The sequence below is a fragment of the Sarcophilus harrisii genome, chromosome 3 (assembly GCF_902635505.1).
Source record: "Sarcophilus harrisii chromosome 3, mSarHar1.11, whole genome shotgun sequence".
Lineage (NCBI taxonomy): Eukaryota > Metazoa > Chordata > Mammalia > Dasyuromorphia > Dasyuridae > Sarcophilus > Sarcophilus harrisii.
Genome location: NC_045428.1, coordinates 226,208,564 through 226,221,162, shown reverse-complemented (window position 1 = coordinate 226,221,162; position 12,599 = coordinate 226,208,564). Strand labels below are relative to the sequence as shown.

The 12,599-nt window shown below is 33.7% G+C and overlaps 1 protein-coding gene across 1 annotated transcript; it reads left to right on the top strand.

Moving 5' to 3' along the window:
• Window positions 1-6: 6 nt before the first annotated feature.
• Window positions 7-11,903, top strand: LOC100918982 (cytochrome c oxidase assembly factor 5). The gene is made up of 3 exons (XM_003765641.3): window positions 7-243; window positions 7,491-7,574; window positions 11,611-11,903. The coding sequence occupies exons 1-3, from the start codon at window positions 142-144 to the stop codon at window positions 11,650-11,652; spliced, it is 228 nt and encodes a 75-aa protein (XP_003765689.1). The 5' UTR covers window positions 7-141; the 3' UTR covers window positions 11,653-11,903.
• Window positions 11,904-12,599: the final 696 nt, after the last annotated feature.

Below are 12,599 nucleotides of genomic sequence, written 5' to 3'. Positions count from 1 at the left end.
AGGCAGCCCTGGGCGGTTGGGGGCGGTGTTGAGAACGCCGCACACGGTGTTTGTTGAAGGTGCCGGGCTTGGCTCTTGAAGTGGCTCTCGGTCTTCTGAACCGGAGGCTGCCTCGGCGGCGGCGGCGGCAAGGGGGAGGAGATGCCCCGTTACTATGAGGACAAGCCGGAGGATAACGGCGCATGCGCCGGGGTGAAGGAGGATCTGGGGGCGTGCCTACTGCAGTCGGACTGTGTGCTCAAGGTAGCCCCCACCAACCGACAACCGCAGGGGAGGGGGTGCAGGGCCCCTCTAAGAGGAGCTGCGCACCACCATCCCCCCCACCCTCCTAGGGAAAGGGGAGCAAAGAGGCCCAGGTTCTCTCCCAGTTGGCGAAGCTTCGCTCTGGGCTCCTTGGGCTAACCGGGCTCCGCCGCCTCTTTGTGTCTGTGGGTGTTTGGGGGAACTGATCCGGCATAATAGATCAGAAATTGACGTTTGGTGGTGATAGAGGTCTAAAGCCGCATAGATCTTTAAAGACGATCCAGTCCAACCGCCTTTTTATAGAGTTAGGAGACGGAGGCTTAGGGACACACAGTGACTCGTTCAAGTTCAGGCAGAAGCATGCTTTGAATGCAGATCTTTTGATTACAAACCGGCAGCTTTTGTCCTTTACTCATGGCCGCAGATTTTGACGGTAGATACCCATTCTCCCTTCCTCCTAAATCTGTTCAGCAAATCTTACGTGTGGGGCTATGTTTGGAGCCAAGAGAAAGATGGATATTTAGATAATGGGCTCAGTAGGACAAAGCTTACACAGTCAGCATAGTGGGGAATATTATCTTCTTTAGTAAGGTTGATCGCCTAATGGCTACTTTTCTGGCAATAACCATTTCAGCGCTTAGCTAGGTGGGAATTGTTGCTCCCTTTATGGACTGGGTTCTTTCTTGAGTTCTCTAGGGTCAGTGTCACCTTGAGGAGCTTTAGTGTGCTAGCATATCCTTTGCAAATCCAGGGCTACTTCCACATAATGAAGCATTGAAGCTGAATACTTAGCTGAATGCTTAGCGGTAATATGTAGATATATGTGAATGTGTGTACGCGTTCATATATACATGTGTGTCTATGCGTATTATATACATGCACACGTAAGAATCATATGCATAGTGCTATATGAAGTCCATGGGAGTGAAAGATCTTGCTCTCTTAGAAGGATCAGAAAAGGTTTACAGACTGAATCTTAAGTGGAGTAAAGGTCATGACTTAACTGTATAGGTTGCACTAGATAGTATCTCCCTAGAGAATAGTCAAAATTTATTGAAAGGAAAAATCTTTCTTGAAGTGATCATGCAAAATAAGTAGATCTTTAGTTAACTTCTCAGTATATTAAGGCACTGTTTTTGTTATAAATAAATGACAGAAACCTCACATAAAAATATCTAGTAGCACATCTTAAGTACTGTTTGGTTTTAGAGCATATGATACTAATTAGGCAGATCTTAACTATGATATTGGATGTGGTTAAAAGGGCAAAAAAGAGCAAATGACTATTTCTTATCAGGACTGATTTGAATAGAAATGGTTTAGAGCTGGAAGAACCTAATAAATTATCTAGTCCATTTGACTAATGAGAGAAAATAGCATAGACTCAAGAGGCGAATTTATTTGTTCAAGATCACAGAGCTATCAAGTGGGAGATCCAAAACCAGAACTTATGTCTAGCCTTTGCTATATTTAACAGGCTTCCATTCAATAAACTTAAAAAGTGCAATGCATTGTACTAGAGTGGAGGTACAGATAGGTTGATGCCCTGTAGCTTACTGACAGATGACAAGAAATAGACATAAATAACTATAAGATGTGTTCCATTATAATTACATAGAAGTTCAACTAGTATTCCATGAGTTTAGATGAAGGAATTAATATTGAGTGAATCAGGAAAGTGTTATATGGAGATGGCATTTAAGCTGAATCTTGTTCTTGTTATTTTTCAGTTATATTGTTAACATTTTTAATATTTTTGCATGCCTTTTAGATTTCACAGCAATCTTTGAAGGGAAATTTTTATCTATATTACATACATTACAGTAATTACACTTCTTTAAATAGAGGCTGATTTACAAACTTAATTTGCATTTTAAATATCAACAACCAAAACTGTTCCCAAAAGCTATATGCTGTGTTGTCTTCTATGTTTAAGATGTTTTAAATAACTATTTCTGTGCTCTACAAATTAGTGATTTGTATATTAAACATAATTTTGGCCTATGAATTCATATATACTATTTCTTGTACATATCATTTGTTCGTAAAGTTTTATGTAAACATCTGCTCTATAGAGATTACTGTGTTCAGTACTTGAGATATATAAAGTTAGAATAGTTTAGGTAAGCTTGGTACACAAATATATGCTATTTTGTGTTACATTTTTAACTTTTTTACATGTATCTATCATATTTTGCATCTAATGATGACCAGAATTATAAAAAAGCCAACTTTACTCATGTTTGTGATATAGTAAAGCAAACGTATTGCTCTCTATTATTGACAATAATGAATTTCCCCAAATGATGGCATGTATTTGAATTCATGTTATTTAAAAATATAATTATGAAAAATATGGTAATTCATTTCAACCTAATAGAAATATAGTGTAAAATGTATTATTCCTGTTTTGCAAATGATGAAACAAGCTCAGAGAAGCAAATTGATTTACTTAGTCACCTAGTGTCAGAATTAGCATTTGAACACTCTAAATTGTTCTTTCCTGTATCTGAACAGATAGTCTCTTCATAATATCATTAAGTAATTCTGTGAAAATACTATGCTAGGGGAAATGATATTACACAGGACAGTTCTATAATGTGAGTCATGGAGACCTAGCTAAAGTGGCTTCCTAAGTAGAGGCAGACAGTCCAACTCCTACATATTGCCTCCAGGAAAAACCTAAAAATAGCTCTACTCTAAATAATTCAATGAAAACAGTGACTTCTGTTATGCTAAAACTGCACAAAAAGTTATAATCCCGGAAACAGCGATTCTATCTTATAAAATAGTCCTCATGCTTAGGCATACAAACTAGAAGTGTCACTGACCATTGCAGTTGGACCTGAGATACTTAACAGCATTCAAATAGCTATATGCAGAGGCAAGAAGAGGAGTTTCTCCAGAAGGTCCCAGGGTGGGCAGAAATTTCACTATATGGAGTGGAATCATCTGGGAGGAAAAGGAAGGAAAGAAGGTAGGTCAGTTGGTCTTTCCATTGACTAATTCTGATTCGTGGGCCAGCTTTAACTCTTAGAGGTAGGTGATTGTCCTTTGTTCTCAATGAGGACCATAATATTAGGGAGGTGATGCCATGACATGCAAATTATGTAGGTACATGAAGACACCAAAGAAGATGCCACTATGAAGAATTATTGTATTGAAGAAACAGAGATACCTAAATATCTTTACTAAAAAAGAGAAAATTTCAACAAAAATGCAAATAATACAGAAAGAAAAATGGATTTTCCACAGTAACTAAATGACACCTAGAAGAAATGCAGCAAGAAATAAAAATAACCAGAATTCTGGAGGGGAGAGAGTGACAGTAAAATCTGAAGAAAGTCACAGCCAGGAAAGGAATGAAACATTCTTCCAATTAAATCAAACTGAAGAATTCTAATTATTTTCTCCGGAGATTTTGAACTTTCTCCACCATCCTCTGCTTTTCATCTCCTTTTTATTTGTTTTCTTTCTTCATTAGAATGTTCTCAGGGGCAATATCTGTATTCCCTGGCACATGTTAAGCCTTATTAAAAGTTTGTTACCTGCTCTTTGCCAAATCTATTAGACCAGAGAGCATAGTGAAACCAGAAGGAATCTACCAGATGTTTCCTGAAAGGAGACCCAAAGATAGCGTAGCTGAAACCCAGAGCTTCTTGGTCAAAAGGTAACTGAATTAGAATTCAAGGTCCAGCAAACATAGAATGATACAAGACTTAGCAGCTTCTGCTAAACACAAGAGATCTTGGAATACAGTAATCTTAAAAAGCAGAAGAGATGAGCCAACAACCAATAATAACTTATTCAGAAAAAAATGAATATCACTTCAGGGAAAAAAAAATTTGGATCCCCATTGACTAAAGAACTAGAAAGCGTTTCTGTTGAAAACACCATAGCCGAATAGGAACTCTGAAAGGCAAACAGAAGACTCTGGGAAACTGAAAAGATGATTTTATTTGAGCAGTTAGATGAAACAGTACCTTAATGCCTTCAAAAGGTATTGAGGAAATTAAGAGGAAAACTTTGGGGAAGCTAGAATTGTTCTGATGGTTATAAGAGAGCAAAAAGGAAAAGGAAGAGAGGTGTTTCTGATGATTCAGGATGAGAAAAAGGATATACAGGTTTTGTTGATAGGTGGGAGAAACAAGTATTAGATGATTTTTGTCTGAAGGAATAATTCACTATGTTCTTATACCCATGCATTTACAGCACATATAATGTGTGATCTGGAAGTACATTGAATTCTATAGGGAAGGAAGCAGGTTTGTGGGGATAAAAAAAAAAGGCAAAAAGGATAAATAGCAAGAAGGAAATGGCACAAAGCAACACAAACTCACAAGCCAAAAAAGGGTTGGGGGAGTTGAACTTTCTATACCATTTTCTTTTTCATCCCTCCTTCCATTGTACTCCACTCATAAATCTACCTAGCAAAATACTTATTAATTGAATTCATAATTGTGTTTGGATAGGTTGCCAAAACTAGGACAAAGATTTTAATATCAGAAAAGGTAGTTCAGTGCTCTAAATTCTTTGATTCAAATTGTAAACTTGTATGTAATGTCAGTTATTTCCCATAGAATTTGCAGTGTTTCCTATAGCTTTCAGTATAGTTAAGCTACTTCATTTATTTAAACTAAATAGGTAATGTAAATAAGATAAAAATAATTAAGATACTCATTAGAGATGGTTTAAAAGATATATAAACCATCTCTAATGAGTATCTTAATTATTTTTCATCACATAATTTGGAGGAAAAAAGGCATTGTGCCTACCTCTTACTGGTGTTTAGTTGCTATTTTGTATGCGGTTGTCATGTCTCTGACTTTTTGTGACCCCATTTGAGGTTTTCTTGGTAAAGGTATTGGAACAATTTGCCATTTCCTTCTTCAGCTCATTTTACAGATGATAAAACTGAGGCAAAAAGAGTTTAAGTGACTTGTCCATGATCACACAACTAGATTTGAATTCAGGTTATCCTTACTTTAGGCCTGGCACACTATTCACTGCATCATTTAGTTGCTTTTATTTTGTAAATTCTAAATCATAAATTTAGGTGTAGGGAATGTGTCTAATTGAAATTCTTTATCTAGTGGAGTTTTCAGCAGTGTTCTGGTTACCATAGGTCCCTAATAAATATTTTTAATGTAAAATTTAATTTTGAAATTTTAAAAATAAAAATTTTGTTAAGAACTTAATAACTTTTTCCCAGAATAATTTGGTAGATTAAACACTGGCTCTAGAATTGGAGAATCTGAATTCAAATCCTGCCTCTGTCATTTCATGTGTGTGTGATCATGGGCAAGTCATTAAACTTTTGTGGACTTCCATTTCCTCATATATAAAATGAAGGATCTACACTACATGGCCTCTGAAGTCCCTTCCAACTCTAGATTTATAGTTTTATGACAAAAAGTAATCAGAAAAACAAACAAAATAAAGAATAAAATCTCACCGTTATCATTTTACAGGATAAAATTTACAAACCAAAAAAAGACATATTTGTTTTGTGTTCATTTTCAGGTATAAAGTTCTACTTCTGGCTTAGTTCATTTTCATAGTTTTCTAAATATATAATTGTTAACGTTTATACAATTCTGGTTCTGCTGATCTCATTTTGTCTCACATCAGTCAATCACCAAATTATTAAAGGCCTAATATGTGCTAGGTGCTCTTCTAGGCACTGAGCATACAAATATAATAAATAAAATAAACCTGGAAAAGAGCTAGTGGAGGTGATAAGGACATAGATACTTAAGGAAAAAAAAAAACCAAAATAAAACCAGAATCATATTGGTGTTTACTTATGTCCTTGTCATGATTCTATTTTTAGCATTATAATATTCCAACTTTTACTTAGTTTATGAAGGAAAATTTCTCTCATTCTCTCTCCTTTTTAGTTTTCCTTAAGATATTTTTAACTGTCTCCAAAATCCAGTACCTTTAAATTAATTCACTTCTCTGAGCCTCTCTCCTTATCTGGAGAGAAGTTTGAATTAGATGATTTACAAGATCCTGCTCTAAGACTGTTTGATCTGATATTAAAAAATTTTAAATGTTAAAAACATTTTAGCTCCTTTTCAGAATCTTCATAAGTCTTTCTCAACTTCTCCTAACCTGTTTTTTGTCAAGGACCAGTATATAACAAAATGCTTGATTTTTCTTTTTTCTGAGGCAATTGGAGTTAAGTGGCTTGCCCAGGATCACACAGCTAGTAAGTGTTAAGTGTCTGAGGTGGGATTTGAACTCAGATCCTCCTGATGTTAGGGTCAGTAATCTTATCAATTGTGCTATCTAGTTGCCTCCCTTTTTTCTTTAATATTTACTTTTTTCTAATTACAGTCAAATATTTTTTAACATTTGTTTTTAAAACTTTGAGTTCTACATTTTCTCCCTTCCCCTGCCTCCCATTGAGAAGACACATGTGAAGTTATGTAAAACATTTGCATAAAAGTTTTGTTGTGAAAGAAAATATAGACCTCTCCTCCTACCCCCAAAAAAATTAACCCTCAGTTTAAAAAATATGTAAATCATGATTTTTCTAAAGATTTTCATCTAAATCTAAATGGTATGATGAAATGGAATGGGTGTTGAGGTAAGAAGACCTGAGTTTGTATTTAGCCTTTGATACTTACTAACTTTATGCTAAAGAAATCATTACCTTTTTGTACCTTACATGTCTTTATCAGTGAAATGAGAAAGAACAGAGCAGGATTATTTCAAGGAAAGCAGTTTGTAAGCCTTAAAACACTGTATAAATGTGAAGTATTTTTATAATTTTTTTGGTATTGTAACTCTTGTTTTCCACTGATAGTCATAGTAAAGATACAATATTTATAATTGTATATTTTAGATTAAATAGATTTGGTGGTTCTTCTTGTGAACCTGACCACCATTTGGAACATTGTTTCTGTGGGAAAATGTGTGAGTTCAAATTTGCTTATGCTTAGAAGACACTAAAATGTTTGCTGAATTGAAAAGGGCAACTGTCCTTTTCCTTGATGTCTTTGGCATAAATGAAAGTAAATCATTAGCTCATTTATGAATAGGTAACATGCCTCTGCTAATGAATGTTATCTTTCTTGAAAGATTGCCTCAGTTTACCCTTTTTATTAAATTTAACTTATGCTAGCATGTTGATGAAATTACAGAGAATTTTGAAGTATTGATGAAAAGGAAAATGATGTATTTGGTTTTTCATGAGGGAATTTTCCCAGATATTCACTTTATGTTGTGTTATATTACAGGAAGGAAAAACTCTTCGACAATGTTTGAAGGAAGGCAACTGTAAAGCTTTGAAATACTCATTTTTTGAATGCAAAAGGTCAATGGTAAGTGGCTATCCAATAAACAAGAAATTAGAAATAGCAAGGTACTCATTTGAGGACTTGTGATTGAGTTGTTTTATAAACTAAAAATATAGAGATAATTTTTCCAAATTTTTTACTTAGTAAGTAGTGAAAATTTCTTTCCAGTGAGTGAAGAGTCAAGTGACATTTGAATGAATCTCACAAGACTATTGCAGATGTTAAAAATCTCTGGCATTATTTTTACTTTTACTGTTCTTTGATAGCAATATTAATTATCCGTAATACTTGTTTTTAGATGTTTTAGTAAGTGTCGGATCAGGTCTTGGTGAAAGTAAGTGGGCAAAAGTTACTGCAAGTCATTATGAATTCAAGATAGTATCTCCTTTGAGTTTAGTCTTGTACAAATACACATATGCTAAGGAGACAATGATTAGAATGATTAAAGCATTGGAAAGTAGGGATGTCAGAAAAGTTAGGAATTTGACTATAAAACATTAAACCACAGAAGGCAAAACAATTCAAAAAGGGAAATGGATGAATAAGGTCATGTTGCTATTTAAAAAAAAAACTAATATGTAATTTAAAAAACAAGCTATATTATAGAAATTCACAGTTTTATATGCAATCCTCTTTTTCTTTTGTATGGGAATGTTTTGTTTATTGATTTTTCAGTTTGTTATAAAAAAGAATATTAAAAATAAGTTAGAAGTCTTTTAAGATTTTCAAGCTTTACAAATTCTCTAAAATATAAGATAATACAGTGAGAGCAAGCTAGGAAAATTTTTGGTAAGTTGATAGTAAGAAGATTATTGCAAGGACTGGAGCCAAGATAGTGGAGAAAAGCCCAAAAGTTGCCTGAACTCTTTCCAGGTGTCCTCAGAAAAAAAATAAAACAAAACGCTAAATCAAGCCTGTAAACCTATCAAAAGATGGAGTGAAATAATTTTCCAACTTAAGATAATTTAGGAGGACTTCAGGAAAGATCTTTCTCATTTGGGTAAAAGAGAAAAGCTTGTCCAAAGGGCAAGCCAGCAGAAGGCTTTTGGCCATAGCACAAACCATCTACCAAGATCCCTCAGGACAGTGTCACAGCAGGGGGAGCCTCCAGGCCCAGTGCAGAAAGCAAATTGGGAAACCCAGTAACTGAAAGAAAGTTTAGGTCTGGCTCCCCCAGTGCAGTGAGCAGACTGCCAAGTGCCAGAGACCCCATTGCTTAAAATCAATGACCTCACTCATGGCCACCCACATAAGAAATTTGGGACAGTCCCCTTATACCTGTGGAGCAGAGCTCAACTTTAAAAGCCCTGAACCTTGACCAAAAAAGCTATTATGGTTACAGGGAAGATCAAAACACCTAGCTCAAGAGGACAAAATGTCTACATGTAAAACCTGAAAAGTGAATACGAATTAGTTTCAAGCCCAAACTTGGAAGAGTTCAGAAAGGATTTTAAAGTCAAATGAGAGGTAGGAAAAAAAATATGGGGAATGAAATGACACGTATTCAAGAGAGTCAACAGCTTGGAAAAGGAAGGACAAAAATTGACCAAAAATATCCTTGAAAAATAAAATTGGCCAAATGGGGGGGAAAAATCCAAAAGTAGAGTTTGCCAAATGGAAAAGGAGAAACAATAACTGAAGAAAATTATTCCTTAAAAATTAAAATTAGGCTAATGGCTGTAAGGATGACTATAAGAAGACTGTAAGACATCAAGAATCAGACATAATAGTCACATGACTAGTAATCTGTTTGATAAACACAAAGGCTCCAGCTTCTGGGATAAAAACTCACTATTTGACAAAAATTTCTGGGAAAATTGGACAATAGTGTGGCAGAAACTAGGAATTGACCAACATCTCATGCCTTATATCAAGATAATGTCAAAATGGGTTCATGATTTAGGGTGATAGTATATATATATATATATAGGGTATTCATTATATAAAGGATACTCATGATGTAGGGTGATCACATAAAGGGTGATATTATAAGCAAACGAAAATAAGGGATAATCTGTGAGATCTTTGGAAAAGGTAACAATTTATGGTTAAAGTAGGAACTAGAGTACATTATGAAATACGTTCTGAATAATTTTGATTACATTAAATTAAAAAGGTTTTACACAAACAAAACCAATGCAACCAAGATTAGAAGGCAAACAGAAAGCTAAGAAACAATTTTTAAAGTTGATAAAGGCTTCATTTATGTAATTTGTAGAGAATTAAGTCAAATTTATAAAAAATAAGTGTCATTCCCCAATTGATAAATGGTCAAAGGATTATGAAGTTTTCAGATGAAGAAGTTAGTCATTTATACTTATATAGAATACAAAGTCTTACAAAAATGAATGTTGGAAGCTATCTTTACATGTATGTTGAAAAAATGCTATTGAGAAGAATCAGTCAAAATAAAAAAAAAATGAAAAAATTGAAAATGTAAACTACTCATGGAGAAAAAAAGACTAATGATACTCTAAGACATTCCTGTCAAAAAGGATATATTGGCTGCTTGATAATAATTATTCCAGCTCATATTTTTAGAATAAGGTTTGCAAAGTGATTTCCACATAACAATCCTGTTATAAAGAAATATTTCTCTTTTACAGGTGAGAAATTAATAAAGAAATTAAGATTAAGCTTCAGGTTGCCCAGCCACTTGGGAATTTAAACCTAGAAAATCTCACTTGAAACTGTTGATGGAAAGAATCATACCACAATGTCCATTCTAGTCATTAAAATCTACTTTTAATCCCAAACTAATTTCCTCTCGCTCAATATGTTACAGGTCTTTTCCTTTTCAGTTTTGGTACATTATCAAACACATTCAATTCTGTTATAATGTGTGTTTCAAAAATACAGATTTGTATCAGTGTGATGCACATATTGGGGGATATTTTTAGAATAAAGTAAATTTAAAGTTGGCTTTTGAGTGATTCCTTGAGAAATAGCAAAAGATCTCAAAATCGCATCACTCACAATAATTTACAAATTACACTTCTTCTGACATCCACTTTAATGAATAAAGTTAAGGTCTTTGTTTAGGTAAAATGTATTTTTTGGTACAATTTGGAACTGTAAACAGAGAAGGGCTAGTCCACACTGCTGTTATCCTTGCCTCACCCCTTTTTGCCTTGACCTCCTGCTCCCTAGGCCCGGCCCCAGAGTTGCAGCCTGTCCAACTTGTGCAATCTGAGGCATAGACCATACAATAGTAACTCAAGGCCAAATGCATGGCTACTATTTACTTATTATTTATGTTATTATTATTTATTTTGTACTATTTAACCATTTGACATGTATTTTAAAATGCGATTTATGTTTCACTTAAGTTTTTAAACCTTGTGTCCCAACCCCATTTCCCTCAGAAGATATGTGGTTTTTATTGTGCAATTTTGCATATTGAAGTAGTTTTGGGGAATATGTGTTGTGTTACAGAAGAATTTACATCAACAAATTTTAATTTGCTTAAATGTAATCTTTATTATAGCTTGTTTTCTAAAGTTTGTTAAATTTAACAATGGCATTAATGCTATTCTATTCATTTGTTTACTCTTTTGCTAGATTTTTCTCTCTTCTTTGTAATGTTTCACAGTTGCACAAACTGGAAAAGAAAATTTTATCCTTTCCAGAAAACAATAATCTTCTACATTATTGCTTCCGTGTATTAGTGCTAATATAAGATTAACTACCACGCACATGATCAGAGATTCATAGCTAAAAGAGCTCTCAGAAGCTATCTAGTTTAGTTTCTTCCTTATCTTGCCTCCATTTTACAGATGAAAACAAGATTAAATGATTTATCCAAGATAGAATAGCTGAGGCAAGATTGAACCCAGGTATATTGAACATAATTAGTATTGTACCATGCTAGTTTTAAAGAAAATGATTACTAGTTAAATTTAAAAGACAATTTCAATTGTAACCTCTGTTACTCTGGTAATTTTCTTTGACTTACCTTGAAATTTAGTTTGTTTTATTCTTAATATGACAACTATTAATAAACTATTCAGTAATGTATCTTTTACAAGATGTTTGATTTATTAATTCTATTTGTTTTTAGTTGGATGCCAGATCAAGATTCAGAGGAAGAAAAGGATATTAATATTTTTCCCATAGAATCAAGATTAAAACAACATGAGTTCATCTGTGTGGTGAATAAGGCCATGTGTCTATGTGTCTGCTTCATACATTGAAATGAATAATTTTGCGATTGTTCTTTAAGGGAAAAAAGAGATCAATCCTGCCTTTTGAACACTGACAGAAAATGATCTGTGTTAAATTGTTTACATACAAAAGGATTAATTAAATATTTATAAGTTATGCATATTAATAAATTTTCTGAGTTATTCTAAACTGTTAATTTTTGGAAAATTTATTCATTAATCAAATGACAGGTACCGTAATTCCTTTGTCCCCAGTCTGCCACAGTTTAAATATAGAGAGCTATATTCAACTTTATTGGAGAGAAAATGATTTATCCCTAATTAATCACTTAGAGGATAAAAAGACAAAAGACTGCCTTCATTTAATGTTTAACTTTTTGGTAAAATTTGTTAATTCTTTTGAAGAAAGTGAACCACTATTCAGTTTTTTTAAGAAAAGTTAGGAAAGTAACAATATCTGTTCTAATTATCAATTTGAACAAAACAATAACAAAAGTAATTAAAAAAAAAAGACTTGGCTAGAATTGAGAGTATATGATAAAGTTGTATACCCAAATTAAGAAGGATTTTTAAAAATAATTAAAATAATTGAGTAAAGTTATCATAGCTACAATTTTTGTCAACTTAGATATCATCAACTATCTAATTTTTAGCAATTATCAACACTAAAAAGAAAAAAGAAGGGGAAGCTAGGTGGCACAGTGGATAGAGCACTAGTCCTGAAGTCAGGAAGACCTGAGTTCAAATTTGATTTCAGACACTTAAAACTTCCTGGCTATGTGACCTTGGGTAGGTCACAACCCCAATTGTCTCAGCAAAAAAAGAAAAGAATTTATCATCAACACTAGAGAGCTAATGTAGAAACTAAAATTACTTTTAAAACTCG